At 57.0% G+C, this 26228-nt stretch overlaps 1 protein-coding gene across 37 annotated transcripts in view; it reads left to right on the forward strand.

The window, feature by feature from the left end:
- The window catches only part of LRPAP1 (LDL receptor related protein associated protein 1), a 768843-nt gene extending 745847 nt beyond the window's left edge, over nucleotides 1-22996 (forward strand). For 27 of the 37 annotated variants that reach the window (XM_050792158.1, XM_050792156.1, XM_050792157.1 and 24 more), the window contains exons 2-9: nucleotides 3804-4024; nucleotides 11102-11246; nucleotides 15774-15895; nucleotides 17010-17130; nucleotides 17799-17957; nucleotides 19534-19616; nucleotides 20716-20892; nucleotides 22573-22996. In XM_050792158.1, the coding sequence (XP_050648115.1) occupies nucleotides 3818-4024; nucleotides 11102-11246; nucleotides 15774-15895; nucleotides 17010-17130; nucleotides 17799-17957; nucleotides 19534-19616; nucleotides 20716-20892; nucleotides 22573-22635 (1077 nt within the window). In that variant the 5' untranslated portion in view covers nucleotides 3804-3817 and the 3' untranslated portion in view covers nucleotides 22636-22996. Of the gene's footprint in view, nucleotides 1-1385; nucleotides 1390-3783; nucleotides 4025-11101; nucleotides 11247-15773; nucleotides 15896-17009; nucleotides 17131-17798; nucleotides 17958-19533; nucleotides 19617-20715; nucleotides 20893-22572 lie in introns of those variants that run through there. The other 10 variants (XM_050792188.1, XM_050792182.1, XM_050792152.1 and 7 more) reach the window with 4 other exon arrangements.
- Nucleotides 22997-26228: the final 3232 nt, after the last annotated feature.

Below are 26228 nucleotides of genomic sequence, written 5' to 3' on the forward strand. Positions count from 1 at the left end.
AGTCACAGCCCTGCTCAGCTCTCTGCACCGGCTCTCTACCCCCACTCTCCTTTCCTAGGAGCAACCCCTCCATAATCACCTCCATAGGAATTCCATCTCAGCTCTGCTTCCAGGAAACCTGACCCAAGACAGAGGTTGTTACAAGGGCAGAGGCCACAGGCATGCACACCAGCCTCTGTTCGTTCAGTCTCTGAGGGGCCCAACGCTCCCCATGCACTCCTCCTTAAAGCCTCCTCGACCCTGGGGTCTGCAGGCCAATTCCTCGCGGGTGCCTTCCCTTGTCCTGGCTGCCGCTCTGCTTCCTTTACAAGCTCCTTCTCGCACCCTCACGCTGGCTCCCTCCGGAGAGCTCCATCCCCTTCCCACTCTGCCTTTGTGGGTGGTCCCCAGATCTCTGTCTCCTCTCCCCTGGACCCCTCTGCCCTTGACTGCCAGATCTATGGAGTTCAATGCCCCTGGAGGGCTCCACATCCATCCCACAGGGACCTGGACTCGCATCTTCCTTCTGAGCGTGCTCTCCCCGGAGAGCTGGCATTGGAATTGGCCCTGCCACCTTCTGGTCTCCCCGAGTGGAAACCCGGGTGTCAGTCTGGACTCTTGTCACCAAATTCTGTCCCTTCCACCTTCACATGGCCTCTCCATCTTCACTGCCTCGGTGTCTCTATCTCGTCCCGATCACCGTCGTCTCTCCTCTGGCGGAGAGCACCCGTGTTCCCACTGGTCTCTGCTTTTCCTCGAATGCATCTCCGTGTAAATCTCCCCTCAGGATCACTCTGTGGTCTCCACTGCTCTGGGTGGAATCCTCTTTCCAGTGGCGTTTCAGCCCCTGGGGCTGCCTCTCTCCTCACCACCGCCTTGTGCTTCTGCACTGAGCTCCAGCCAGACCGCCTGCCTGCAGCCACCTGGTGCTACCTGTTCCCGTGTGCTTCCTGCCTTTGCCTGGAGAAAATAACCATCTATAGTCCAAACTCAAGGACAAAAACAAACTGCTGTTTGGCTGTCGTGGCAGGAAAGCCCCAATCAGTCAGTGACAATGCTGCATGCTTCCAAAAGCCAGCCAGTCAGGGACAGCCCCATACTACAGAACAGGCCCAGGCAGCAAGAACCTTGTGCCCCTGAAGTCAGGCTGAACACTCTGGCTTCTGAAAGCCGGACAATCCTCTATGCCAGGCTTCTCAAGAGACTCAATCTGTTTTGCTCTGAGAGATGGTCCTATAGCACAGTTCCCCTTTGCTCTAGTAAGCAAGATACTCTGCTTCAGCGCTGGCCAGCCTCACAATCCATTCTCACCAAGGCCAGTGGGCCTCCCTCTGGGCTCCTGCAGGGCCATATCTGTCTCTGTTCACACACCTTCCCCTCACCACTTAGAGACATGGGCTGGCATGGGGGAGGAGCAGGGGTGAGAAATAAACTTTCAGCCCTAGAGGAGGAGCCCAAGAGAAGAGCAATGCCCTCACCTGGAGTCCCTGCTATGCGCCTGGCACCCATACTGATTGCATCAACCACTGTGATTTTTTAAAAGATGTACTAATTTGAAATGTATAATGCATACGGGGGAGTGTATGAAATATCTACAATTTAAAAGGAAAAATACACGCCTGTGTGCCCACCACCTAGTGAAGAAATACAACCTGGACACCACTTTGGAAGCCTGTCTGTGTCCACCCATTGCATCCTCCCTCCTCCCCCAGCCCAGGTATCATTCATCCCAACCTTTAGCTGTCCCCTGCGTTTTTTTAGTTTCACTGCCTGGGTGTGTAACCTCACATACAATATTGCTTAGTTATCTGGGAAACCGGACTGTATAAGAAAACGGCTCCTAGGACCCCACACCACTGTAAGACGCAGGATCCCCAAAGACTCTGCTCCCAGTCCGGCTTCCATTTCCTGTGGGTTTATAAAGGGCCTTTCTGAAGACACTGGGACAGGATTCACAGAGCTGGAACATTTGCAGTGAGGACCACATTCCAGATGACCAACGGGGATATGCTTATGGGGGGATGGGCCAATTTGAACTGTCCCCTTCTAAGCCCACCAAGAGCTACCTCTAGCTCTCAGGAGTGGGATCAGGGCAAAACATGTATGTGGGGTAAAACGGGTGACCTCTGATTCTAGGCACCAGGAGATGGAGAGAAGAGCAGGAACGTGGGAACACATGGGGAAGGCAGGCACAGGTGAGAATCTAGGCCAGGCTCACCTGGCCATTCTGTCCTGAGGCTTAAAAACATGCAATGATGGCAATGACAGCATTTGATCTGTCTCTGGAGTCACTTTGCATGAGGTCATTCTCCCTCCACCACCCTCCTGGGGGATTCCTTTACCTCCTCTCCCCCATACATCCCATATTGGGAACTTGCGCTTCCAGCTAAGATGCAGTAACAGACTGACTTTACCCTTTTGCCTGAAACAACTCAACAGCTGGAAAAAAATAAATGAAACGATGGCTCTGAAAATACTGGAAAAGCAGCAAACGACAGCAGCAGATCACCTTGATTCCAGGCACCTGAAATCTTCTCTGGACCAACACAAGATACAATTTAAATGTAAATTAGGGTAGGCCCAGGGGCCCATGCCTGTAATCCCAGCACTTTGGGGGACCAAGACGGGAGGGTTGCTTGAGCCCGAGTTGGAGAACAGCCTGGACAACACAGGGAGACCTAACTTCTGCAACAAATTTCAAAAATTAGCTGGGCGTGGTGGCACGCACCTGTAGTCCCAGTTACATGGGAGGCTGAGGGGGGAGGATCGCTTTAGCCCAAGAGGTCGAGGCTGCAGTGAGCCATAATCGTGCCACTGCACTCCAGCCTAGATGGCAGAGACCCTATCCCCCCCACCCCACGCAAAAAAAGAAAAGGAAATGAACTAACATTAATTTCTTCCAAGATGCCCAGGCTCTCTTCACCCGCTTCGTCACTGTTCCTCCAGTTGGATATTTCTCCCTCCCCAGGCAAAATCCCGCCCACCCTTGGAGGCCTTTTCAGATCATTCTTGCCAGATGAGCTCCCCTTGTCCCTTCTCTGAGTCCAAAGGGGCCCAGCTGCCGTCTGTCTCCCTCCTTCCCCTTGTTTCCGCGCTACCTCCAGGGCACTTCCCAACTCGCTGGCCAAAAGCCCCCAACGAGCGGACTATGCTAACTTTGGCTCTGGATTTCCTAGAGTGTAGTGAGTTGGAAAAAAGCGCGCGAAGCCCTGCCTTGCAGCAGGCGCGAGAGCAGGTGCTTGGGACGTGCGCTGGGGCAGGGGCTCCGGGACGTCGGGGGAAGCCTGCGCGGCCCTGCCTCCCCAGGACAACCTGGCCTGCGCTCACCCGCGCCCAGGCGCTCCGCGGGGGGCAGAAGCGGGCTGGGCCAGGCTCCTCAACGCCAGGCCGGGGCCGCAGTCCTAACCCCGCTACGGCACCGGGCACGCAAAAGTCGGCGTCAGTGCGCGTGAAGCCGGAGCATTATCAGGCTCAGCCAGACACGGCCCGGTTCCTAGGCTTTCCGCTGTTTTTGCGGGGCAGAGGGGGAAAAAGGCCTCAAGTAGTGCGGACTCCGGGCTCTGAGTGAGGCCTGGTATCTGCTGCCGCCCGGCCACCCTTATTCTCCAATCGTATCCCCAGCCCGGGTCCGCAGCCTCTGGCCGCGGCGTGGTTGCCTGGGAAACGCATGCGCCTGCGCAGGGCTTCCTGGGCTCTGGAGTCCGCCGGCGGCCTCGCCGCGGCCGGCCGCGCATGGAGCAACTACAATTCCCAGGAGACCGCGCGGTGGGCGGGGCAGGGTAGTGGGCGAGGCATCGACTCGCTGGGTCTCTCCGCACAGCGCCAGTCGCAGAGGAAGATGGCGTCGCGGAGGCTGCGGTCGTTTCTGGGCGGGCTGCCGGCGCTGCTACTGCTGATGCTGTTCTTGCTTGGGCCCTGGCCCGCGGCGAGCCACGGCGGCAAGTACTCGCGGGAGAAGAACCAGCCCGAGCCGCCCCCGAAACGCGAGTCCGGGGAGGAGTTCCGCATGGAGAAGCTGAACCAGCTTTGGGAGAAGGCTCAGCGGGTGAGCGCGACCCGGGGGCGGCGGCCGTGGTTGGGGGCAGTGGAGCGGGGCCCGGGGGTCGGAGGCGGGGCGGGGGCGTCGCAGCCCGGGCACCTGTGCCCCACGCGCCCTGTCCTTGGCACAGCCTCCTCCAGGTGTCAAGTGGGGCGCCCGGACCCCTTCTGCAGCAGGAAAGGTACCCGTGCCGGCGGCGACGACGCGTGGAGCAGGTTGCGGCAGGCACCCCGAGGGTCAGTGTCGCCCTCTCCATCCTGGGCGGCCTGCTGACGGGAGCGTAGGGGCAGAACCAGGCTAGATCACAGGCCTCCTGCCTCCCGAGCCTGCCGCTTCCCTCAACCCTATCTCCCTATGTGGGGAAACAAGAAAAATGTTGTTTCCCCACATAGGGAGATAATGTTGGGTAGACAGACGTGTCCAGGGAGAGAAGGAATCCCAGGAGCAAGCCAGTGCTTGTTCATTTGAGCGAGAAATGAGGAGGTGAGGAGATGGGATCGGTTTAGAGCACATAAAACGCGACCTTGGGAATGCTGAAAGTAAGTCTTAACAGGGCGCTTACCTGACCACCTTCATTTGAGAGATGAAGGTACGGAGGCCCGAGGGGAAAGGGCTCCCTCAAGGTGGCTCAGCCAGTGGGGCCCCCCGGGACAACAGCTTCCTAACTGGTGCGTGACCCTAGGCCTCTTCATGAAGATAGCCAGTGCTCTCTTCGTGAAGATACCGTTGCTTCATTTGTTAGGTGTTCCTGAAATGGGTGTGTTCGAACCATGCCCACCATCTGGGCCTCAGTATCTCATCTCAAATGCAGGAGTCAGATTAGATCTCTGTCTCAGTATTCCAGTTCTACGCATTCCTGAGTCTTTGAGAGAAAAAGTAAATGATTTGCAGAATAAGAAGGAACTTTTGGAACGAAAAGGGAGGAGAGAAACAGGTGGGGGAGGGACAGACGGTTATAAGACTGCTTGGGGATGGAGATTGACGCCTGGGCATCAGCTCCACAGGCCCTTCCTGAGCTGCTCCTGGGACCAGCAGTCAAGCCCCACGCGTAATGTTCAGCCTGCGGAGGTGGGAGAATGCTCTGGGCTGGAGCGGCAGAGCGGCTTCTTGGAGGAAGGGATTCTGGAGGAGCTGGGGACAGGGCTGGGTTTGGATGTGGTGACGGCCTCCCAGCAGCAGGGAACAGGTGTAACCAGGAGCAGCTGGGGTGCAGCACTGCCTCCCCATGCCCGCTGCACTGGGCATCTGTTGAGTGGGTGGAGTCCCCCCTCCCCGTGAGGAATGGGGAGCCCGAAAGAGACTCCCTGACCCCCTGACCGATTGGAGGTGGCGCTAAGGAAGTGCACTCGGGCCCAGGAACCCCAGCGGCTCCCTTTGCTTTTGGGTCCTGGCCCAAGTCTTCCACCTGCCCTGTAGGGCCGCCCTGGTGCGCTCCACCTTACCTGCAGCCACCTCCAGCTGGTCCTCTGTGTTTGTCAGCCCAGGGCCCCTGCAGTGATACGCCTGCCCTGGGGCTGCCCATGCACCGTCCCTGTCCCCCTGTCCCCTGGTGCTGGGCGCTCGCCTGACCGGTTTCAGTTTTGGGTCGGGTCTTGTCTCCTGAACCTCCCCTGAGGTTCCCTGGGCACCATGGTAGGGCAAGCTGCTCACCTCCACTTTGGACTGAGCCTTGGACTAGATGGTCTTTCTGGTCCCTTTAAGTCCTGAAGTTCTAGTTGCGTGGACAAGTCTTTTTTGCTGAACAGAATGTGAAGTTCTTCGAGGGTGAGGGTGTTTTGGGGGGATTTTGTGTGTCTTCCCCCCTTCCAGAGAGCCTGGTCCTCTGGCAGGCAGGCCTGCAGAGCCCATTCGTCTTGATTTTCCTTCCAGATAATGGAAGCTTGGAGGGCGGCCGTGCTGCGAGGGTATTGTATCCCGGAGCCAAGCGTGCGGGCGTCAGACCCGTCCTGGTCTTTTTGAGGTTATCAGTGGCGGTGGCGCATGGCGGGTGGTCTTCGTGCTGTGGCTCTTGCTGCCGAGCGTGCTAGGGCCTAGGGTGGTCAGGAGGCAGGAGGAGCCACAGTCAGTTCGAACGTAGGGGCAGAGAATTGTTTGTGCAGTCACTCCAGTTGGCTTCTTACCCCACCCGACTTGCCACTCTAGGTGGGTATCAGACGGAGTCGCCACCTGGAAGATAACTGAGGCGAGGGCTGCTTTTTCAGAGAAGCACGTCCCGCCCAGCTCTGCAGCCACTGCTCTCAGCCTCCTGTGACCTGCGCTCAGCAGCCAGCCCGGTCTTGTCCTTTCTTTGGTTTGCTTCGTGAAAACATCGCATCCCTGTTTTCTGCGTGTAAAGCCGTGTCCTGGCATATAGGATTGCTTAGTGTGTCAGTAGGCGTAGGGTGAAGGGAGCGTCTCAGGAAACCTTTGCCTTTGTTGGGCTTGGGCTGTGAGACCTGCCCTGAGGCACAGATAGGGGTGGGTGCCGAGACCCGCTTTCGTCTGGTGAGACCCGGCCAGGGGGTTGCTGCTTCATCCTCTCCAGCGCCCGTGAACTCTCCCGGTTCCTCTTTCACAGGCGGGCTCCGCTGTGTTGCAAGACTCCTAAGCAGAGGCTGTCCCTGGAGCTTTGGCGGTCGGAGGCCGTGCAGAGCCCTTGTGCTTGCAGATGCCTTCGGGGGATTCTGCCCCTTCGGAGCTCTGTGTGTTGTGTTGATGCTGAGGAGAAAGCTCCAGGGTCCGCATGGTCCAGCTGTGGCGCGCTCAGGGACACACTCGTGTACCTCTTGGCCTGGGCTGCATGGTGCTGTGAGCTTGGAGTCCTTGGCTGTAGGTCATTAGTTGTTTTTTTGTTTGTTTTTTTGTTGTTGTTTTTTTGACAGAGTCTTGCTGTCGCTCAGGCTGGAGTGCAGTGGCGCAATCTCGGCTCACTACAACCTCCACCTCCCAGGTTCAAGCCATTCTCACGCCTCCGCCTCCTGAGTAGCTGGGATTACAGGCGTGCGCCACCATGCCTGGCTGATTTTTCTGGTTTTAGTAGAGATGGGGTTTCACCATGTTGGCCAGGCTGGTCTCGAACTCCTGGGCTCATGTGATCCTCCCGCCTCTGCCTCCCAAAGTGCTGGGATTACAGGCATAATCCCAGGAGGCACCGCACCCGGGCAGTCCTTAGTTCTGGCATGAATGGTGACTGCGATGAGAGTGTGTGAAGAATCTTGTTCCCAGAGGTCTGATGAGTGGAAACTGAGGTCTGCAGAGAGGAGTCCTCAGAGCCCCACCCCATCTCTCAAGCGTCCTCCCTGGCTTGAGAAGGGCCTCTGAGGATGGGCCAGCTGGCGGCCTCCATGGGCACCTAGGACTCGCCAGACCAATGCATGACCTCACAGCAGCTCAAGGCGGGCATGGTTGTCCACGGAGCTCAGGTGGAAGGAGCTGGGACACGATGGCAAGGCTGGGACAGTGCACTGCCACCTGCCGTGGTGAGACAGGTGCAGCATGCCAGGAAGCCTTGGTCCCCTGCTCCTCAGGGTGGACCTGCTCCTCAGGGTGGGTGCCTTGCACTCTGGTGTGGGCACTGAGGTGAACGCTGGGAGGATGGCATGTGCCCTCTGAAGAGGTGGTCCATTGATGGTCATAGTTGCATTGGAACCTGCCCAGCCTGAACTGTGCTATATGTGCAGGTTAACACCAGTGGCTTAGCTGTGGACCCTGGCCTGGGTTTCCTGGGGCATCGAATAGCAGCAGCAGGTTGCTGGAAAGTTCCAGAATGCTCTGCTGGCACGCGGGTTGTGCTGTGTGGGGGAGGGCCGCTGCTGCGGTCCCGAGCAGTACTGGGCGCTTGGGTCTGGTCGGGAGGACCCGGTCGGTTCTGCTTGTGTCTGAGAACACAGGACCAGTGTCGTTTGTTCAGCTGAGCTGGCTTTCTTTCCTGCATGCGTTCCCTGGTTGTTGATGATTTGCCTCACTGCTTCATGTTTGACAGGTTCTTTTCTGCATTTGGTTTCCACAGGGTAGTTCTAACTTGATGCATTCACATTTAACTTGAGAGAGGTGAAAGAGTCCAGACGTGGGGTCTGGGGCCCTGCACACGACCTGCTGGTCTTCCTCTGCACAGAGCCGGGGCTGCTTTCTGTGGCGGCCACCAGGCTGGCCCCTTCCGCGCTGAGCGCTGGCAGTCGCATATCAAGGGAAAGGGAGCTGGCTTTTGGGAGACACGCGGTGTGAAATTTAGACCCCCTGTTGCCTGAGAGTTGGGAAATCAGAAGGAGAAAATGACTTTCCCTGTGGGTTGCAGATTTTACAGCCCACGGAGCACCTGCCCTTGACTCTCCTAGCATCCTGGGGAGGCAGACAGGAGTCCAGGGAGGACCGCGGGTTACAGGGATTGGCGCCTGGCTGTGAGCCTGCCAGGATGGGCCCAGGGCTTCAGCAGCCCGGGGTCTTCAGCTCCGCTTTCCAGCGGGCAGCCCACGGGCAGTCACGGGACACCTGCGTCCTCTCCCCTGCAGCCAAAGAGGGCAGACCCGGGGCCCCTCAGGGCCAGCACACACTCGAGAGCATGGGCCAGGATTGCCCGCCCCAGGGTGCTGCTTCTGGCTCGGCGCATCGCTGTGGGCCTCGCATCTCGGGCCCTCCCGGGCAGTGCAGCGCGGTAGATAAGATGCCTACGGGGTAGCAGCAGCCACGGGGAAGCAGAGATGAAGGCAGACCTGTTCCTCCAGAAGTTTGGGTCACAAACAAGATAGGCAGGTGTGGGCTCCCCCTCCTCCTGAGGTGCAGACTGCCCCTTCTGAGAGTTCAGCATCACTCAGGTGCCTCTTTGTCCCGGGTCCACCTGCTGGGGACGCTCAGATCAGACTTCACGCCTCCTAGGGCCTTCCAGTGGACGCTGCAGACGCATGTCCAGGGCACAGAGGGGCATGGGGTGGAGCTCGGGGGAGAAGGGGCTGGGTGAATGGGGCTGGCTGGGGAAGAGGCACGCAGGTAGGGGTGTGTCAGGCTGCCAGGGAAAGGGTTTTCAGGTCGGGACAATCCTGGAAAGCAGCCCCTGTAGAGATGGGGGCCAGAGCATCTACCAGGAGGGCCCAGATAAAAGACTGCCTGGGACCACCGACCAAGGGTTAGAGAACCTTCTAGAGAATTAGAAGCTTTCCTCTGCCCTAGGCCCTGCCATTCATTTTGTGCCTACTGTGTGCTCTCTTTTTACCGTTGGGGGACGTGGCTCAGTGATCTGGATTTGTCTCTAAGTAAATTTTAAACTCCTGGAGGCTGGGGCCTGTGTGGCTAGGGCGGCCGCGGAGCCAGTTCGGGCTTCTGAGAGGACAGAGGGTGGAGCTGTCAGCCCCAGCACCCAGCTGGCGACAGGGCCTGTGGTCAGGGATCTGCTTCCTCCTAGGCCCAACACAGACTGAGCTGCAGGGAGCAGGATGGGCTCAGTCTAGATACGGGCAGAGCGAGGCGAGGAGGTTCCAGAGTGTGGGGTGTGCCAAACACCCAGAATTGGCTTCGTGCGAGTCTTGAAAGAAACGTGTGCCCCTGTGCAGTGCAGGCCTGAGGGCCGGGCCTCCTGAGGCCTCGGGCTGCAAGGTGGTGTGGGCTGCAGGACACTGGGAAGGCAGCCGGCTCGCGACGCTTCCTGGGGATGTTCACTGTTTTATATAAACTTTATTGAACACACATACTTTGGATACTGGCTTGTGTCGTATTTATGTTAGAAAATAGCTAATGAGGTATAGATTAAAGGTTAATATTTCCAACCCCTGAGGGAAAACAGACTATTGAAACACGCATGATCAGAGACAGGTGTTGGGTGATGGGCCTCTGGAGCTCAGACGCCGGAGCTGGGGTTCCCTCCTAGAACCACGGGCAGCTCGTGGGGACCGCCCCAGGGGAATGTGAGAATACAGGTGCCCAGGGAAGGGAACCCTCCTGAGAGCTGAGAGATTTGGGGATCTGCACCGCACAGTGCCGAGCACTTCCTTTGCTGCGGGACTCCACAGAGCCTTTCATGTGCTGGTGTCACGACAGGCATGCGGTGCAGCCTCCCCAGACAGCACCCTGTCTCCGTGAACCCTGATCCCACCTCATGACACGTTCTGGTTCACACAGCTGGGCTACGCTGCTCTGCATGGAAGAGGCTTTTCTTCCCTGAAGGGCTCGCCGGGCCAGCCCTGAGGCCAGAGTCGATGAGAGCTGGCCGGTGGGTTTCGTTCTGCTGCTTGCCTTGGCCACCTGGCATTCTGGCCCAGTCACTCTGACATGGGGACCCTCTTGGCCTAAATCCTGTCTTTACAACCAAAAAGCAGTGTGCCCAGCAGTCACCTTACTTCCTTCCTTCCCTCACCCAGGGTCCCAGAGCTGGGAGGGAGGGTGGGATGAAGAAAGTGTAGCCTGTCCTATGGAGGGGTGTGAGGGTGGGGTGGGCAAGATCCTCAGCCCCAGTGCGGCAGCTCGTTCCAGGGCCCTGCCTGTGTGGTCTACACCAGCAGGTAAGTGAGAGGGTGACAGACTCCTGCTCCAGAAGGATCTGGGGCTGTGTAAGAACCATCACAGCAAGACAGTTCGCATCATGGAACACTTGAGAGGTGGCGACGAAGGGTCTTTGGGAAATGAAGATGGGGCCAATCTGAGATTACAGTGATTCTTTTAAAAGAGAACTTCTGGGTGTCTGTGTCCTTGCAGTGGTGTCTGCGTCCTTGCAGTGGTGTCTGCGTCCTTGCAGTGGTGTCTGCAGTGGAATGGTAACGCAATGGGTATTTTCTTCCTGCCCTGTTTATCCAAGTGCCCGATGACTGTCCCCAGGTGCTAGGGTGGGAAGGGTGGGGTGTCTTCCAGCCGGACAGGAATGGGCAGCCGCTGCTGGTGGGCAGCCCCCGATGGACTTGGGGTTTCCAGATCACGTATACAGACGGGCCTGGAGACTGGTGTCCATGCCGCGTTCTTGTCGAAACCTGTGGGGTTTGAATCCTGCTGATAGTGACCCTGACTCCACCTCCTCCTGGTCTCCCGGAACCTCCCGGTGGCCAGCCTCCTCCGAGGTCAGTTTCCAGCTGTGTCCTGGTCCATCCTGCTTGTGGCTCACAGTCCCCTCCCCTTCGTCCGCAGCTACATCTTCCTCCCGTGAGGCTGGCCGAGCTCCACGCTGATCTGAAGATACAGGAGAGGGATGAACTCGCCTGGAAGAAACTAAAGCTTGACGGCTTGGACAAAGATGGGGAGAAGGAAGCGAGACTCATACGCAACCTCAATGGTCCGTTTGTTTCTTTCCTAGTGCAGGTCGAGTATCCCTCTTCCTAAATGCTTGAGAGCAGCAGCGTTTTGGATGTCGGATTTTGTTTTTGGATTTGGGAATATTTGCATTGTGCTTAATCTGGATATCCAAAATGAGCCTTTCCCCTGAGCATCCCGAGTGCCCAGAAAGCTTAGGATTTGGATTGGGGAGCTCACCCTCATGAGGGAGGTGGCCACTGGCCTCAGTGGTTGCGGGGAGGCTCACCCTCACAAGGATGGTGGCTGCTCGCCTCAGTGCTGTGGGCTACGCCTCTGATTCCTTGGCTCTTGGCCAAGGGTCCCATTGGGTGCAGCCTACGGGGAGCTCCTCCGAGCGCAGATGTGCCCATGGCCATGGTCTCGGCTCCTTTGCTGTCACAAGTGCCATTGGCACGCTGGAGGGAGGACCAGGGCAGGGGCACTGGACGCAGGAAGGGGCCATAGGACAGCAGGAGGCTCTGTCTCCCAGTGGAGGAAGGAGGTCTGCCCTGGCATCTTGAAGTTTGGGGACATACTCCAGATGTTGTCAGAATAGCTTTCCAAGAGTCAGAACGGACACTTAGTTGTGATGCGGTTAGTGAGCCCCTTGTCCCTGTGGTGTTCAAGAAGCAGCAGGACAGTCGCCTGCTTGGTACCAGCGTACAGAAGACAGGTGTGTCCTCGGAGCCAGGAGGGTTTTAAATGACAGAGTTGCGACTGGTCCTTTTGGATCCCTCTCCTCCGCCATCCTCCCTCACCACAGGCCCGTTGGCAGGACACTGGCGGGCAGAGGACGCACACCAGGTGGGCCTGCGGGACTGGGCTTGGGGCTGCTCCAGGGAGTTGCGTGCTCGGCCACCTGCTGTCAGCTACGTGCAGCAGCCACAGGAGCTGTTGCGCCTCCACCCAACTGCTGCCCCTCCCTGACCCCAGGCACCCCTTTCCCAGTCCCCTGCCCGGCTGCTCCCTGTGTGACCTGGGCCCCCCACCTCTGTTTCCTCCTCCTGTCTCATGGGACAGTGGTTGTGAACCAAGTGGGACACCCCACTGAGGGTGGGTGGCTGCCATCACACTGAGGGTAGCCCCAGAGCCCTGGCCATGTCTGGAGCCTGCTGTAGCCCTGTTTTCCCACGCACTGGTGGCCCCAGGCATTGCAGCACCCGGGTTATCTCTAGTAAGGAGAGGAGGTGTCTATGGAGTTCCTTCGTTAGGCCTGATGCTCTAACACCTACTCCTCAAACCTCTATCATCCCGTTTGACAGGCTCAGAGAGGGTAATTTGTCTGGAGTTGCAGAGCCGAGTAGTGCAGCAAAGATTTGGAGCCAGGGTTTTCTGACTCCTGAGCAGGTGGTCTGTTCCCAGCCACCCCTCTTCTCCCATCAGCAGACATCAGCATACGTGTCATGTGACTGTGCCTGGGTTAAAGGCAAAGGGCTGGCTTCATTTTTGCTGGTTTATGCCACCATGTTCAAGAGTCTGGTTGGGATATAAGCCAAGACATGGTGGCAGGGGCTGCCTGGGGGGCGGAGACGCGGTGGCAGGGGCCGTCTGGGGGACGGAGACGCGGCGGCAGGGGCTGCCTGGGGGGCGGAGACGTGGCTGAAACAATTCTGGATGGTTGCGTCCCCACCAGCGTGTCTAGAGGGCCATTCCCAAGGGCCAGGAAAGAGCCTGTCCTGGAGGTGCCCCGCAGGGAGAAGGGACTGGCTCTGCAGCAGGGCAGCATTCAGGGCCTGGAGGAGACGGAGGAGCTTGCAGGGGGCACAGAAGTGGGCTAAGGACCCGCTCCTTCCTGCGGGCCAGCCGGTGTCCTTGCAGGGTGTCCAGGTCTGTGGCCCAAGTAGAGCTGTCTTGTTTTCTGCCATTGCCGAGTGACCTGGCAGAAGACTTAGTGGGACTCTAGGAGCCGGTGTCCCAGGAGCAGACCATGCCCACACTCAGGAGAGAGGCTCCTCCTGGCCAGCTGCCCGCCATCTTCTGGGTGTGGCCCCTGGACCCCCAAGGTCCCCCGTGCCATTGTCAAGACTGATACCACACCTGGGGGACCAGCCATAGCCAGGTGCCTGGGCAGCACACCTTGTGGGCCTGCCCTTGGCACTGCCCATGCTGAGGTCCGCCCTGAGACAGACAGGCCACGCTCTGCTCTGCTCTGGGGTTCGCGCCTGTCCTCACCCCCACCGTGCCCCCGGGGCCACTTCGCTCCCCAGGCAGGGAGTGTGGGGCGGCGTCTGTCCTCCACACGCAGGGCGTGTGGGGCCGTGTTCGTCCTCCCCAGGAGCTCTAAGGGCTGGATGCTCCTGAGGCCGCCTCCAGCTTCAGTGCTCTGTGACTCTGTTCCATGCAGAACCCAGCACCTCCAGAATCTAGAACTTTCCATAGTCCCTGCTGCTGATCGCAGCCTTGGGCATTCTGCCTTTTGGTGGGGTCTGACCAGCCACTTTGGGCTCTGGCTGAGAGCTTTTGGCTCCAACTAGGAAGGCGCGGGCCAGGCTAGCCTCAGAGCCCCAGGACGTGGCCCACCCTCGCTGTCTTCCCCTCTCTTCCTCTCGGGCTCGGGATGCATAGCCCGGGGGTGTGACCTCAGCGCTGCTGAGCAGCGGCTGGACTCGGGGGGCTGGGCAGGACGGCCTTCACAGGCAGGCCCAGCACCAGCTTCTAAGGCCAGGAGACGTCCAGGCCACTTTTTAAAAAATTTTGTGTATTTATGTATGTATTTATTTCATTTATTTTCTCTTCCCCCACAGCTAGTATTATTTATTTAATTGTTTGTTTTAAAAGACGGGGTCTCACTTCGCTGCCCCGGCCAGTCTTGAACTCCTGGGTTCAGATGGCCCTCCTGCCTTGGTCCCCCAAAGTGCTGGGATCACAGGCATGAGCCACCGCGCCCGGCCTAAAATAGTTACTTCACGTATAAATTCCCTGCCGTGGAAGACAGGCCCAGCATGTTGAGCTTCGAGGCGTGCATCTGTAGGACCCGTGCCCAGCAGCAGCAGCTCTCGACTGCTGTCAGCAGAGACGGCTTTCCTCAGGGACAAGACCACAGGCCGGATTTTCATGCTTAGAGGATGGAACACAAGGAGCACGTGCTGTGCGTGGCCTTGAGACCCCCATGACCCAGGCTTCCGGACGGAATGAGACAGGAGGGATCTGAGGCCAGGGTGGTGTTGATGAGAAAGGAGGCCTGAGGCTTCCGGCGTGTCCCTGGGGCAGGGACACTCCCCAGGGCTGGCAGTGACAAGAGGATGGGCCTTTGGGAGAGGTGTGGAGATGGGACCTGCTGAGCCTGGGGCATGCAGAGGCCCTGCTGGGAGTGATTCTGTCCAGTAGGGTCACGGGTGAAGGCCCAGAGGAGGCGCCGGGGTCCGGGAGTCACCACCTGGGTGAAGAGGTCCTCGGAGTGAGGGGAAGTGTGAGGCGAAGGGAGGCTCCACGCCCAGCGTCTTGGGAGAGGCCCACACGGGGCCTTCAGCCCGGAGGGGAAGGCAGGACCCCATTCTGTGGGAGGCGGGGGCCCTGGGATAATTCCCCGGTCCCCAGGAAAGGACGGGCAGGCAAGCCCACCACCAGCTAAGGAAGCAGGCAGGTTTGCATTGGCCCCAGATTCCAGGAGACCTAGTAGAGGGCCTGTCGCACAGCGCCACAGCGCAGGGAACTGGGGCCTTGGGAGAGCCGCTGCCTGTGGAGGCCGAGACCAGCCCCTGGGCTCTGCTCTCGTGTCCCAAGTGCCAGACTTGTCCACAGCTGAGTCCTGTCAGCACCAGGGCCTGCTTTGAGCGCCTGCTTTCATATCGTGTTGGTGGCAGTGTGTGGTGACAGACACAGCCCACAGATGCTGAGTACCCCTTGGGGAAGTGGGGCTAGGGGAGCACCGCGTGGGCAGATCCTGGAGGGCTTCCCGAGTGACTGGGCCACAGCACACTGCAGACTAATTACTCTTCCTGGCTGCTACCGTGACTTTTTGTTAGAAGCTGCTGACACTGACGTTTCTCCTTTACAAACTGTTTTTCCTTCCAATAAAAACAAAATGTGGGCTGTTAGAAAGCCGCATCACCCTGCACACTCTGCAGGTGGCCTCTGCCCTGTGGTCCTTAGAGTTGTTGCCGTACGGCAACAGGTGAGGCTGCAAATTTTGTTTTTGAAAATCTGTGCAACTGGTTTGGAAAGATGGGCCAATCGGTTACCACTCTTACAGCCCAACCCACCAGCCGCTTCCGACAGCTGCGTCTCAACGGGACACAGCTTGATGGAGGACTGCAGCCAGCGTGTCCCTGGTAGGAAAGAGGGAGGTCCTGGGGGCGTCCCGTGAGTCGCCGGAGCCATTTCTAAGCGCTGGGAGACCACAGCCCCCATGCTTGTTTACATTCTTGTTCTTGCCATATCTCCAGTGGTCATCCAGGAAACTGGCGAAAGGAAACTGCTGGAAAATGAGAGGCAAACCTGTCTCGCCGACTGTGGCAACCCAGATATGTTGGCTGTTGACTGTTTTTCACAGGAAACCATATCAAATAGAACCTCCCCTCTCTCCTAGTCATCTTGGCCAAGTATGGTCTGGACGGGAAGAAGGACGCTCAGCAGGTGACCAGCAACTCCCTTAGTGGCACCCAGGAAGACGGGCTGGATGATCCCAGGCTGGAAAAGCTGTGGCACAAGGTACTCCTCGACTGTTTCCATACCGTGCAGAATTGGTGCCGTTGTGTTGAGTGTTACGGCGGGGGGCTGTGAGGGAGCAGTCTCTGCTCTGTGTGGGAGCTGGGGTTTGGGGAAGTCTCAGGAAGACAGTGGCTTCCTAAGGAAGCCATTCCACTGTCTTTCTGTGAATATTTTCAGCTTTCCTGTTTAGAAAATTCCTTGCTCTTTGAGTAAAGGAGCACTGTTTGGCCTGCAGCTGTCAGACCTTCAGCTCTGGTCATGTGAGGTTACGGGATCGTGACATAGCACAGGCTGAGTTCTTTACTCTGTGTCGGATTTTTAATTTAGTGAGTGGTGCTGTGAACATGCTTCTGTGATTAGAAAAGTGCCCTCGTGTGTGGGGCTGGGCTTTCAGCCGGTGCCTGGGAAGGGTGTGGGGTGTTGGTGCGGGGCCAGGCACTGGGACCCAGCAGGGCTGGTGGGCTGTGACGGGGTGTTCACCTGGTTCAGCTCCCCCATTTCCAGCGGCTGCTGCTCCAGAACAGTTTCTCTGGATCACACTGATTTGGGGCCAGCTGGACTTCTTGTACCAGCCCAGTCGCAGCTGATTGTCCGTGGCCAGGAAAGATGGAGTCGGTAGAAGGGGGCAGAGAGGGAGAGAGGGTCCTGTGTGGCCTCCCTGGGTGTGCGTGATCCACGTCACCCCGTAGCCGGGAGGCAGGTAGGATGACAATGAACGGGCTGGCAGAGGTCCCCCTAGGAAGATGGCCTTGGTGTCCTTACCACCCACAGCCAGGAGAGCCAGGCAAGTCTGGGGGCTGCTGGGATGCTGCCCTGTTCCCCTCCTTGGGATCTTCCGCTCCCCACCCCAGCCAGCTCAGTAGCCGGCCCCCATTGAGCCTGGACACATCCAGGAGAAGGGTGGTTGCCTGCCGGCAGCTCTTCTCCGGTTTGTTTTTTGTTTTCCTGCCCTACCCAGCCTAATAGAGGCTCAGGAGGGTCGTGAGGCCAAGAACCAGGCCCGACACTCACATAGGCAAGGGCCTGCTGGGCCGTGAGGAGTAGTCGGCTGAAGAGCGGCCCCAGCCACACGAGCCCACGGCGGGTTTCACTCCAGGCCTTGTTTCCCTCTTAGGCAAAGACCTCTGGGAAATTCTCCAGCGAAGAACTGGACAAGCTCTGGCGGGAGTTCCTGCATCACAAAGAGAAAGTTCACGAGTACAACGTCCTGCTGGAGACCCTGAGCAGGACCGAAGGTGCCCCTTGCCCCCACCCCATCCTGCCCCCTGCCCCTCTTGCCCCCACCCACTCCTGCCCCCTGCCCCTCTTGCACCTGGGGCTCACTGTGCTCAGTGGACAGCCTCGGCTCCCCCCAGGACACGGCAGGGGCGGGGAGGCGGCACCGGACGCCCTCTCCCAGGGTTCTACCGGACTTGTGAGTCGGGAGGTTGCTGTGCAGGCGGGGCTGGCTCTGAGAGTCACCCGCCTGCATTGGATGAACCGAGTCTCACTGGTGCCTGCCCCCACCACGGGCACAGCTGCCACCTTTGCCAGACCTGTGCTTCGCTGATGGGTCCTTCATTCTGGACTCGTGACCCTCCCCAAATGGGTGCCTTTCCCACCCTACAAAGTCGGAGTAAAATGGAGGGTGACCCAGCTGACCAGTCCACCCTCTGGACCTGGTGCCCCAGCCGTCACCGCCAGGCTCTGCTTGGTGCGTGTCCCGGAGTCTCACCTGTCCTACCTGGAAAGGAGGCTGTGCCAACGGTCGTTTCTGCGGCGCTGCAAGACCACGGAACGGGGACGTTTTCGGCCAGAAACGAGAGCGAGTTTGAGCTCCCCAGCAGTGGGCATTCCAGACAGTGCCCCAGGCGGGCAGGGCGCGGACTCCCAGCCTCATGGTGTCCTGCCTTCGGTTTTACAGAAATCCACGAGAACGTCATCAGCCCCTTGGACCTCAGTGACATCAAGGGCAACGTCCTGCACAGCAGACACACGGAGCTGAAGGAGAAGCTGCGCAGCATCAACCAGGGCCTGGAGCGCCTGCGCAGGGTCAGCCACCAGGGCTACAGCACGGAGGCCGGTGAGTGCCCGCCTGGGACTGTCGGTTCCTGAGGGTCGGGCTGTCTCTGGTTGTGTTTTGGGGACAAGCAGGCAGGTGCTTAGAGCGATGGGCACCTGGGCCTATGGACGCAGCCAAGACCCTCGGCGCACTATCTACCCAGGGGTGGTCACGGGCCCTGCTCCCAGGAGCTGCTCCGTGAAGGTCACTGGCCATCCCCAGCCTTGTTCCTGGAGACTGGCAGAGAGCAGTGGCGGCGGCGGGCCTGGGAACAACCCCTCCCAGCATCTCCCCAGCCCCAGCAGCACAGCCCCTCCATTGCTGCGTTGGTCAAGAACAGAGACCACTTGTCAAGCCCAGCTCTGTCTCCGTGTCATGCCACCCGCACTGTCTGTCAGTTCCTCTCAGCCTGGCAGGGGCAGGACGCCCGCTGAGGCCACAGAGCTTGTGGCTCCATCTCAGCGGCTCGGTCTTGGTCTCACTCCACTGCAGGCCCTTAGTGGTCAGGCTTGGCACTGCTGCTACTTGCCCAGGACCCAGGACAGAGCCTTGTGCAGGGTTTACCAGAAGCCTGCTGGCCTCACTCACACAGTTTCCGATTCTGTACCTCATCCTCCACGTGCACACCGAGCGCCGGCTGTGTGCCAGGCCCTGCTGTAGGCTCGAGGAGGCAGCAGCCGCCAGGAGATGGCATCTGTGCCCTCATGGTGATAAGACAGCAGGGCCGGTCTCTGTCCCCGGTGCCAGGCAGAGCTGCCGCCTCCTCTCCAGGATGGGACCTGCAAGGTCTGGCCTTAGGCAGCCTCCAGCACAGTAGTTGAATGTGTCCACGTGGGCCCAGGGCCCCTCGGTTGGCTCTGCAGCTGTCACCTGTGTGCCCTTGGGCAAGACCCCTCACCACCCACCCCCAAACCCAGGCTCCCTTAGCCCGACCTGGTGCTGGTGACTGTCAGCCGTAGGCGTTTGGCCGTAGTGGTGAGGGCTGGACGGCCTGAGCAGGAAGGGGTCAGCAGAGGAGGGAGCAGGAGCCGCTGTTGTGGGGCTCCCTGGGCAGGCGGCTCTGGACTGCTCGCTCCTGGATGGAGAGAGGTGACGGCCCCGGCGTCTCTCACCGCGTCCCTTCGTGAGCACCAGGGTCCGGGAGCTGACTCCGTTTGTCTGGCTCTTCCCAGGAGCCCGAAGGGAAACGGCCTGTGCCTGCCTCTGGACCTGGCTAAACTTGCACGCCCCCCACCTGAGGTCCTGAGCAGCCTCTGCACACAGGCCACGTCCACCCTCCGCCACCTGCTTCAGAGGCAGCCAGGGTGGGCTGTGGCGCTTCCCAGGCTCTGATGGAGGCAGGTGTTTCTGGACACAAAGGAGAAGCAGTTGCTTGGCCGAGGGGACAGGGAAGCCACATTTCAGCGAGGTCGTGTGAGCTACCGAGCAGATGCCCTCTGTGCCCCATGAGATTTTCAGTGCACGCACGCGTTTCACACACATGCACGTCGCGCCTGCACACCCTCAGGCTCCATGCACACTCCGCGCGGTTCCCGCGGGGCTGGCCACGTTGTGCACCCCAGGCGCCGCTGAGGCCGCTCTCGCTCCTCCCCTGCAGAGTTCGAGGAGCCCAGGGTGATTGACCTGTGGGACCTGGCGCAGTCTGCCAACCTCACCGACAAGGAGCTGGAGGCGCTCCGGGTAAGGAAACGCAGCCCTCTCTCCTTTCGCGCGCTCTCGTGTGGTGAAGATTCTCTTGCAGTTTGTTCCTTAACCACTTGGCCAACCTGCTTGCGTTTTCCTTCTTATCTGCGTGGGACCTCGTGTTTCAGGGGCGAGGCCGGGCTGTGGAGGGGCTTTGGTTCTTTTGTCAGTGTTCACGTCTGAGGTGGCCTTGGTGCGGGTCCTGTGGATGGTCAGCAATTGGTCAGGAACCAGCCACAGTCTGGGGGAGGGGACCAAGGACTACTGGGATCATTTGGGGATGTCACCGCTTCCTGAGATGGAGGCCCAGGGAGGGAAGGAGACCACCTCAGGTGGCAGGGGGCTCCTGGGGCGTGTGACGTGCCAGATCATTCTGAGGGTGGAGAAATCAGCTCGGTGAGCCCCCAGCAAGGCTCTGAGGAGTGAGGAGTCCAGCAGGGGGTCCCTGGGTGGGCAGTCCCAGGCACGGTATCAGGCCGTGAGTTCACCCAAGGTCCCCAGCTGGTGTCTGTCGTGAGTGAGGTGGGCGTGGTCCTGCCTTCATAGGGCTTGGGACTTTCCTGGCCCCAGGAAGGGCCCTTAGCACCTCCCCCAGAAAGGGGTCAGGAGCTTTCCTCCGGGGCTAGGGCACCTTAGCTGGACGCAGGCATATGCATGAGGCTTGGCAGGTGGGGCCACATGGAGGGCCCTGGGTCTGGAGTGTGGGATCAAGGCAGGGCAGGGCGCCTACAGGAGCAGGGACAGAGCTACAGTCCAGCAGAACTGGAGCCCAGGCAGGCTGGGGTCAGGGTGCAGAGGCAGCCACCACAGAAGCACAACCCCTGGACATGGAGTCTGGCTGGGAACAAGCTGGAGGCCCCCCAGATTCGGAAGGGGTGCCATTTGCAGAGACAGGGAAGGGGTCGGCTTAGGACTGCCGAGGAGGCGCAGGCTGGGACCTGCTGCTGATGTGATGGCCTCCCAGCTGCCACCTCATTGTCCATGTCCCACCCCGGGTACGGCGCTGTCCCTTGGCGTCCTTGCAGTTCACCCGGGACCACAAGATGGCGTGGCGAGCACAGAGAGGGAGCACTCACCTGTGGAAACCTTGTTCCAGGAGGAGCTCAAGCACTTCGAAGCCAAAATCGAGAAGCACAACCACTACCAGAAGCAGCTGGAGATCGCACACGAGAAGCTGAGGCACGCAGAGAGCGTGGGTGACGGCGAGCGTGTGAGCCGCAGCCGTGAGAAGCACGCCCTGCTGGAGGGGCGGACCAAGGAGCTGGGCTACACGGTGCACGCGGGTTTGGGGACTAGGGAGGCCACAGTTCCCCCGCAGAAAAGATGGGGCCGCCCACGTGCAGCTCAGGGCCTCCCGTAGACCGGGTGTGGGCCCCACGCCGTTGTCTTCCCTGTCCGAGTTGAACCCTAGAGCCACAAGTGTGTGGGGCACTGCAGGCCACAGCAGCCGTGCTAGAAGAGCTCCGTGGGCTTCTAGTGCAGTCCCCCAACCCTCAGGTGTGAGCGCAGGCCCTGTCAGGCCACTGCCTCGTCCTCTCCTATGACCAGGATGGGGCATAACCTGGATGCCCACAGCCAGCCCACAAGTCAGGGCACTTTCCAGCCCTCGAGACAGGCGAGCCCCCTTCCCCACAGCCCCGGGATGTGAGGAGAGGAGGGGCAGATCCCAGGAGAAGCCGAAGCCAGCAGCACGGCCTTGCCCCAGAGGCACAGAAAATCCTGGAAGCTCATGCCAGTTCTTTCTGGAGGGAACTGGGGTTCAGGAGCCCCATCTGTGCCTTTTAAACTTGGAGCTGCAGGCAGGTGTTACCGATTCAAAAACAGGAAAGGCCTAAAAAATAAACCAAGGCAGAAGTTCTGATAGGAGAGGGTGGTGTGGGTCTGCCCGGCAGAACGTGCAGGAGAGCAGCCTGCGGCCCCCGCCCGTGGGCAGGAGCTCAGGTCCAGGGTGAGCACCACCATGTGGGGGTTTGCAGGGCGCTCCCCTGAGATGCGGGGATGGAATGCTAGCGTGCGCCTAGTTTCACCTGACCGTGGCAAAGCTCGGTGTTGGTTAGGAAGCCGTGTGGCGCTGCCTGAGGCACCCACACCGTTGGGGCGGAGGTCAGAGGGCGGCTGAGAGGAGGGACCTTCGGCGAGTTATTCACCCTGAGCCACGGGCTCCTATGTGGAGAGGGAGGTGGTGCCCACCAGCAGGGTTTTGTGAGAATCGGGAGAGCTACAGTGATCCTGGCCCAGGCTGGGCCGACACGGCACCTGCTGCCACTGGGGTGGGATGTGGGGATGCTCTGGGCCATTGTGATGTGAGGAGCTGGAGGTCTCTCTTCTTCCCTCCCAGGTAGCTCTGAGGAGGAAGGCGTCTTTCCCACAGCCCTGTCCCAGCGTCTCCGGTCATTGCTTTTAAAAACAACACCGTGGGGCTGGGCGGTGGCTCACGCCTGTAATCCCAGCACTTTGGGAGGCCAGGGTGGGTGGATCATCTGAGCTTAGGAGTTCAAGACCAGCCTGGGCAACATAGTGGAACCCCATCTTTACCAAAAACACAAAAAATTAGCCGGGCATGGTGGTGGGCATCTGTAGTCCTAACTACATGGGAGGCTGAGATGGGAGGATCACTTGAGCCTGGGAGGCAGAGATTTCAGTGACCTGAGATCATGCCACTGTACTCCAGCCTGGCTGACGGAGTGAGACCCTATCCATAAGTAAATAAATAACACTATGGGCTGATCCCAGAGACCCTGAGCTTTTGGCTCTTAGCATTCTTTGGTGGGATTTCCTAGTTAGCACTGAGCTGCTCTTGTGATTTGAGCATTTCTGGACGGGCATGGAATTGGAGATGCACAGGGTTTGTGCCTTTTCCTTTTGGATCACACGTCTCCTGACGTGAGGCTGAGCTCACAGAGCCGGCCTCGAGGTGCGCTCTCCCCAGCTGATGAGTTGTTTCTGTCCACAGGTGAAGAAGCATCTGCAGGACCTGTCCAGCAGGATCTCCAGAGCTCGGCACAACGAACTCTGAAGGCGTCGGGGAACCCGGCCCGGCAGGGAAGAGGCCAGCGTGAAGGACCTGGGCTCTTGGCCATGGCATTTCCGTGGACAGCCTGCCGTGAGGGTAGCTGGGGCCGGCACAGGTGTCGCAGCAGGAAGGATTGTTTCTGGTGACTGCAGCCGCTGCTGTCACGACATAGGACTTGGTGGTGGTCGCGTCTGGGTCTGAGATGGGCCCAGCTCTGACTGAGGGGGTTGTCTTCCACTCAGCGTCAGCGTGGCAGTCACCACCCCAGTGAGGACCTCGATGTCCAGCTGCTGTCGGGTCTGACAGTCTTCTTGTTAAACAACACGATTTACATAAAAAAATCTTACACATCTGCCCCTGGAAATACTATGTACAAAGTCCTTAAAAAATATTATCCCGGCCCGCGGGATCGTCAAGGCAGGACCTGGAGGAGGGGGTGGGAATTTGGGGAACAAGAGACACAAGAAATGGAGACAAGACAGTGCTCTGATCAAGTCTCGTTTAATGGCGGTAATGCAATGTCTTATATACATTTGGAGGGGAAGGGGTTGGGCTAAGGCGGAAATGACCTCATTGCGGAGGGCGTGGCTAGGTAGGTTTCGGTTTCTCCGGTCGGACGTCATGTTGCGCTTGCGCTATTAAGTAACAATTTTTCCTGGGCGTGAGAAAAGTGAGTGAAGAAGAAGCAGGAAGAACGCCATCTTTTAATGGCGGTATTAATATAGGGAAGAAGGTAAATCCAGGGAGGAGGTGTGAGGTGGAAATGAACACAGCTCAGGCGTTTTAATTCTCAATTACTATTCGCCATGGCCGGGGCATGCAGCTCCGGACAGGTCTCCCTTTTTATGTTTTTATGACAAGAAAACCCCTCGGGAACTGCGCCTGTCTTAGGTTGGGTCAACTTATCCCCACCTTCTAGGCCCGTCATGGGATAAGGCAGCAGCAATGGCGGCCCTCCTGTCTTAGGCTCCGATGGAGATAGTGTCCTCTTACCCGTCATTGACTGTCTAGTTCAGCACACAGGAGAGGTCTTATTAAGGCAAATAAGACTCACCATTTTTAGTCATCTCAAGGCGATGATAATGGACCTGTATAGGTTTGGCCTGGAAGGCCTTGATTTGTTGTCTGACGAATGCCATAAGTTTATTAAAGATTATAGGCCCGAGAGTGAGAAAGAGTAGAAGAGTGAGTAAAGGACCAAGAAATGGCAGGAGATAGGGGAGAAGTTTATCGAGTCCAGTCTATAGTGGATTGGTGGCTAGGCTTTTTTTGCGCTTTTTTAGTTCTTCTTGCAAAGTTTTTATTTTATCTTTGACGATTCCGGATTTGTTGGCGTAAAAACAGCACTTTTTTTGTAAAGCCAAACATATCCCTCCCTGTTCTGCTGTTAACAAATCTAGACCTCTTTTATTCTGGAGAACTACTTTAGCTAACGAGTCTATTTGGTCTTGTAAATTTTGTATAGTATTGGATAAGGTCTGTACATCTGAAATTAATTGATTGGATAATTTAGTATATTGGGTTAGTGAGACTCCTAGGCCTGTGGCTCCTGTAGTAAAAGCAGTGGTGATTCCGAGTCTAGCCAGCAAGGGAATAAATTGTATGGCTCGTTTTGGTCTATAAATAAAATGTTCAACAGCGGGGATGGGGATAAGTTCATCTCCAGGGATGATATCAATGTCGGGGAGAAGAGTGGCCAGAACATAAAGCCCTGTCCAATTTGTAGGTAGATAAGTATATGCCATGTTGTTTTCACAAACAAAAACCGAGCCATTTACAGCACACAAAGGGTTGGTGGTATTGATTATGGAGGTATAGTTGGCAAACACAACATAGCCTAAATCAATTTCTTTAGTGTTATTATATGATGGTGAAAAGAGGCAAGAGGAATTAGAAAACGTCATTGGTTGAACTAAGAGGAGGGGGGTAATAGAACAGGAATTATTTACTAAGGATTTATTTGAGTAATTGACATAGGACAATGAAAGGTTAGGTATAGCTAGAGGAATAGGGGGGCCCATTTTAAGACAAAGCCAACAATCGTGGGCCAAGCTTGTATTGGACATTTGAAGTAAATTGTAAGTAGCATTGAGGATATCGAAGGTTTGAGCATCGAGCCTAAAATTATCTCTAACTTCAGGCAGGGCAAAAGGGTGATATCGAAGTTTAGGATATAGGGCTTTATGAATTTTTTCTAATTTTTTTTTAACAGTTTTAATTCTAGCAGTATCTAATGGACCCCCTCCATCAGAGATATGGACGGGGGCGGTAGTGCTCCAACAAACAGGCTTTCCTTTTTGGCCATTACAAGGAGATTGTACAAGTTTATTAGTGGATCCCAATACTTGTATGTCATTGGTACCTCCAGTTGTTCTTTTAGTAATGTGGCCGTATAATATGTTCTATTGCCTGATTTGCATTGTTGATAGGAGGTATAACAGGAACTATGTACGGAAGATTGGAAAGAGCTACAAGGGCATTCTAGGAGCGGCCCGCTAGGGGAGGTGTCTTTTGGGGTCGACTTATATTTCTATAGCTGATTTGGCATTAAGTAAGCTGTCTTGCCCGAGCAAGTTACTTGGGAGATTCTATCTGACGGAGGTTCAGATACTTGTTTTCCACTGCAGTCACAAGGCTGGCCGTGTTGTTTTTGTATTAGTTCAATTGCTTTATGAGGGTCATCAAAACCTGCATAGACTGTCACTATGTTATATAGAGCGATTATTTTCTAAAGGAATTTCATGTTAGGCTTCATTTTCTGAAAAACAAGAAGGAAAGAACTTCTCAGGGAGATTTATCTTCCCTGGACTGACAATGGTTATGATTTATTTGTCTTACCAATCTTTCAGGCAGCCATCTGGCTGCATCATTTTTTTGTGAGAAGATGCATACTGAGCCTCTTCCCCAAATTAAAACTGGATCGGGGCCATGCCATGAATTATTAAGTAGATCTTTCCATTTTACCATTGCAAACTGTTTTTGAGATTCAGGATGCCAGAAACGGTCGGCAGCCGATTTTCCATGACTGTCCAAATTTAAAAAATTAAGGATAAACAGGGCATGATTGAGTGTGTTTCTGGGGGTACCCTTCACGGGGTACCAGCTCCCCCCTTTTAATTTTGTGGTAACAGTTTTTAATGACAGATGAGCTCTTTTTACTATATTTTGTCCTTGGGGATTGTAGGGAATGTCTGTGGTATGTTTAATTTGTAGGGTATTACAAAATCGTAAGAAGGTTTTGGCTGTATAACCGGGGCCATTGTCTGTTTTGATTTGTTTGGGTATTCCTAGAATAGAAAAGCAGTGTAATAAATGAGCTATGACATGTTTGGTGGCCTCTTCTGTTTGGAGAGTTGCACTGATAAATTCACTATAGGTGTCTATGCATACATGGATATATTTTAATTGACTGAATTCTAAGTGGTGAGTAATGTCCATTTGTCAAATTTTGTTGGGGATGAGTCCTCGGGGGTTAACTTCTAGATGGGGAACAGGTAAATGTGTTATGTAGTTGGCGCATTGTTTAACTATTTGTCGAGCTTGTTTTCTGGTAAGTTTAAACATAAGTCTTAAGGTTTGGGCGTTTAAATGATGTA

The sequence above is a fragment of the Macaca thibetana genome, chromosome 5 (genome assembly GCF_024542745.1).
Source record: "Macaca thibetana thibetana isolate TM-01 chromosome 5, ASM2454274v1, whole genome shotgun sequence".
In the NCBI taxonomy this organism is placed as follows: domain Eukaryota; kingdom Metazoa; phylum Chordata; class Mammalia; order Primates; family Cercopithecidae; genus Macaca; species Macaca thibetana.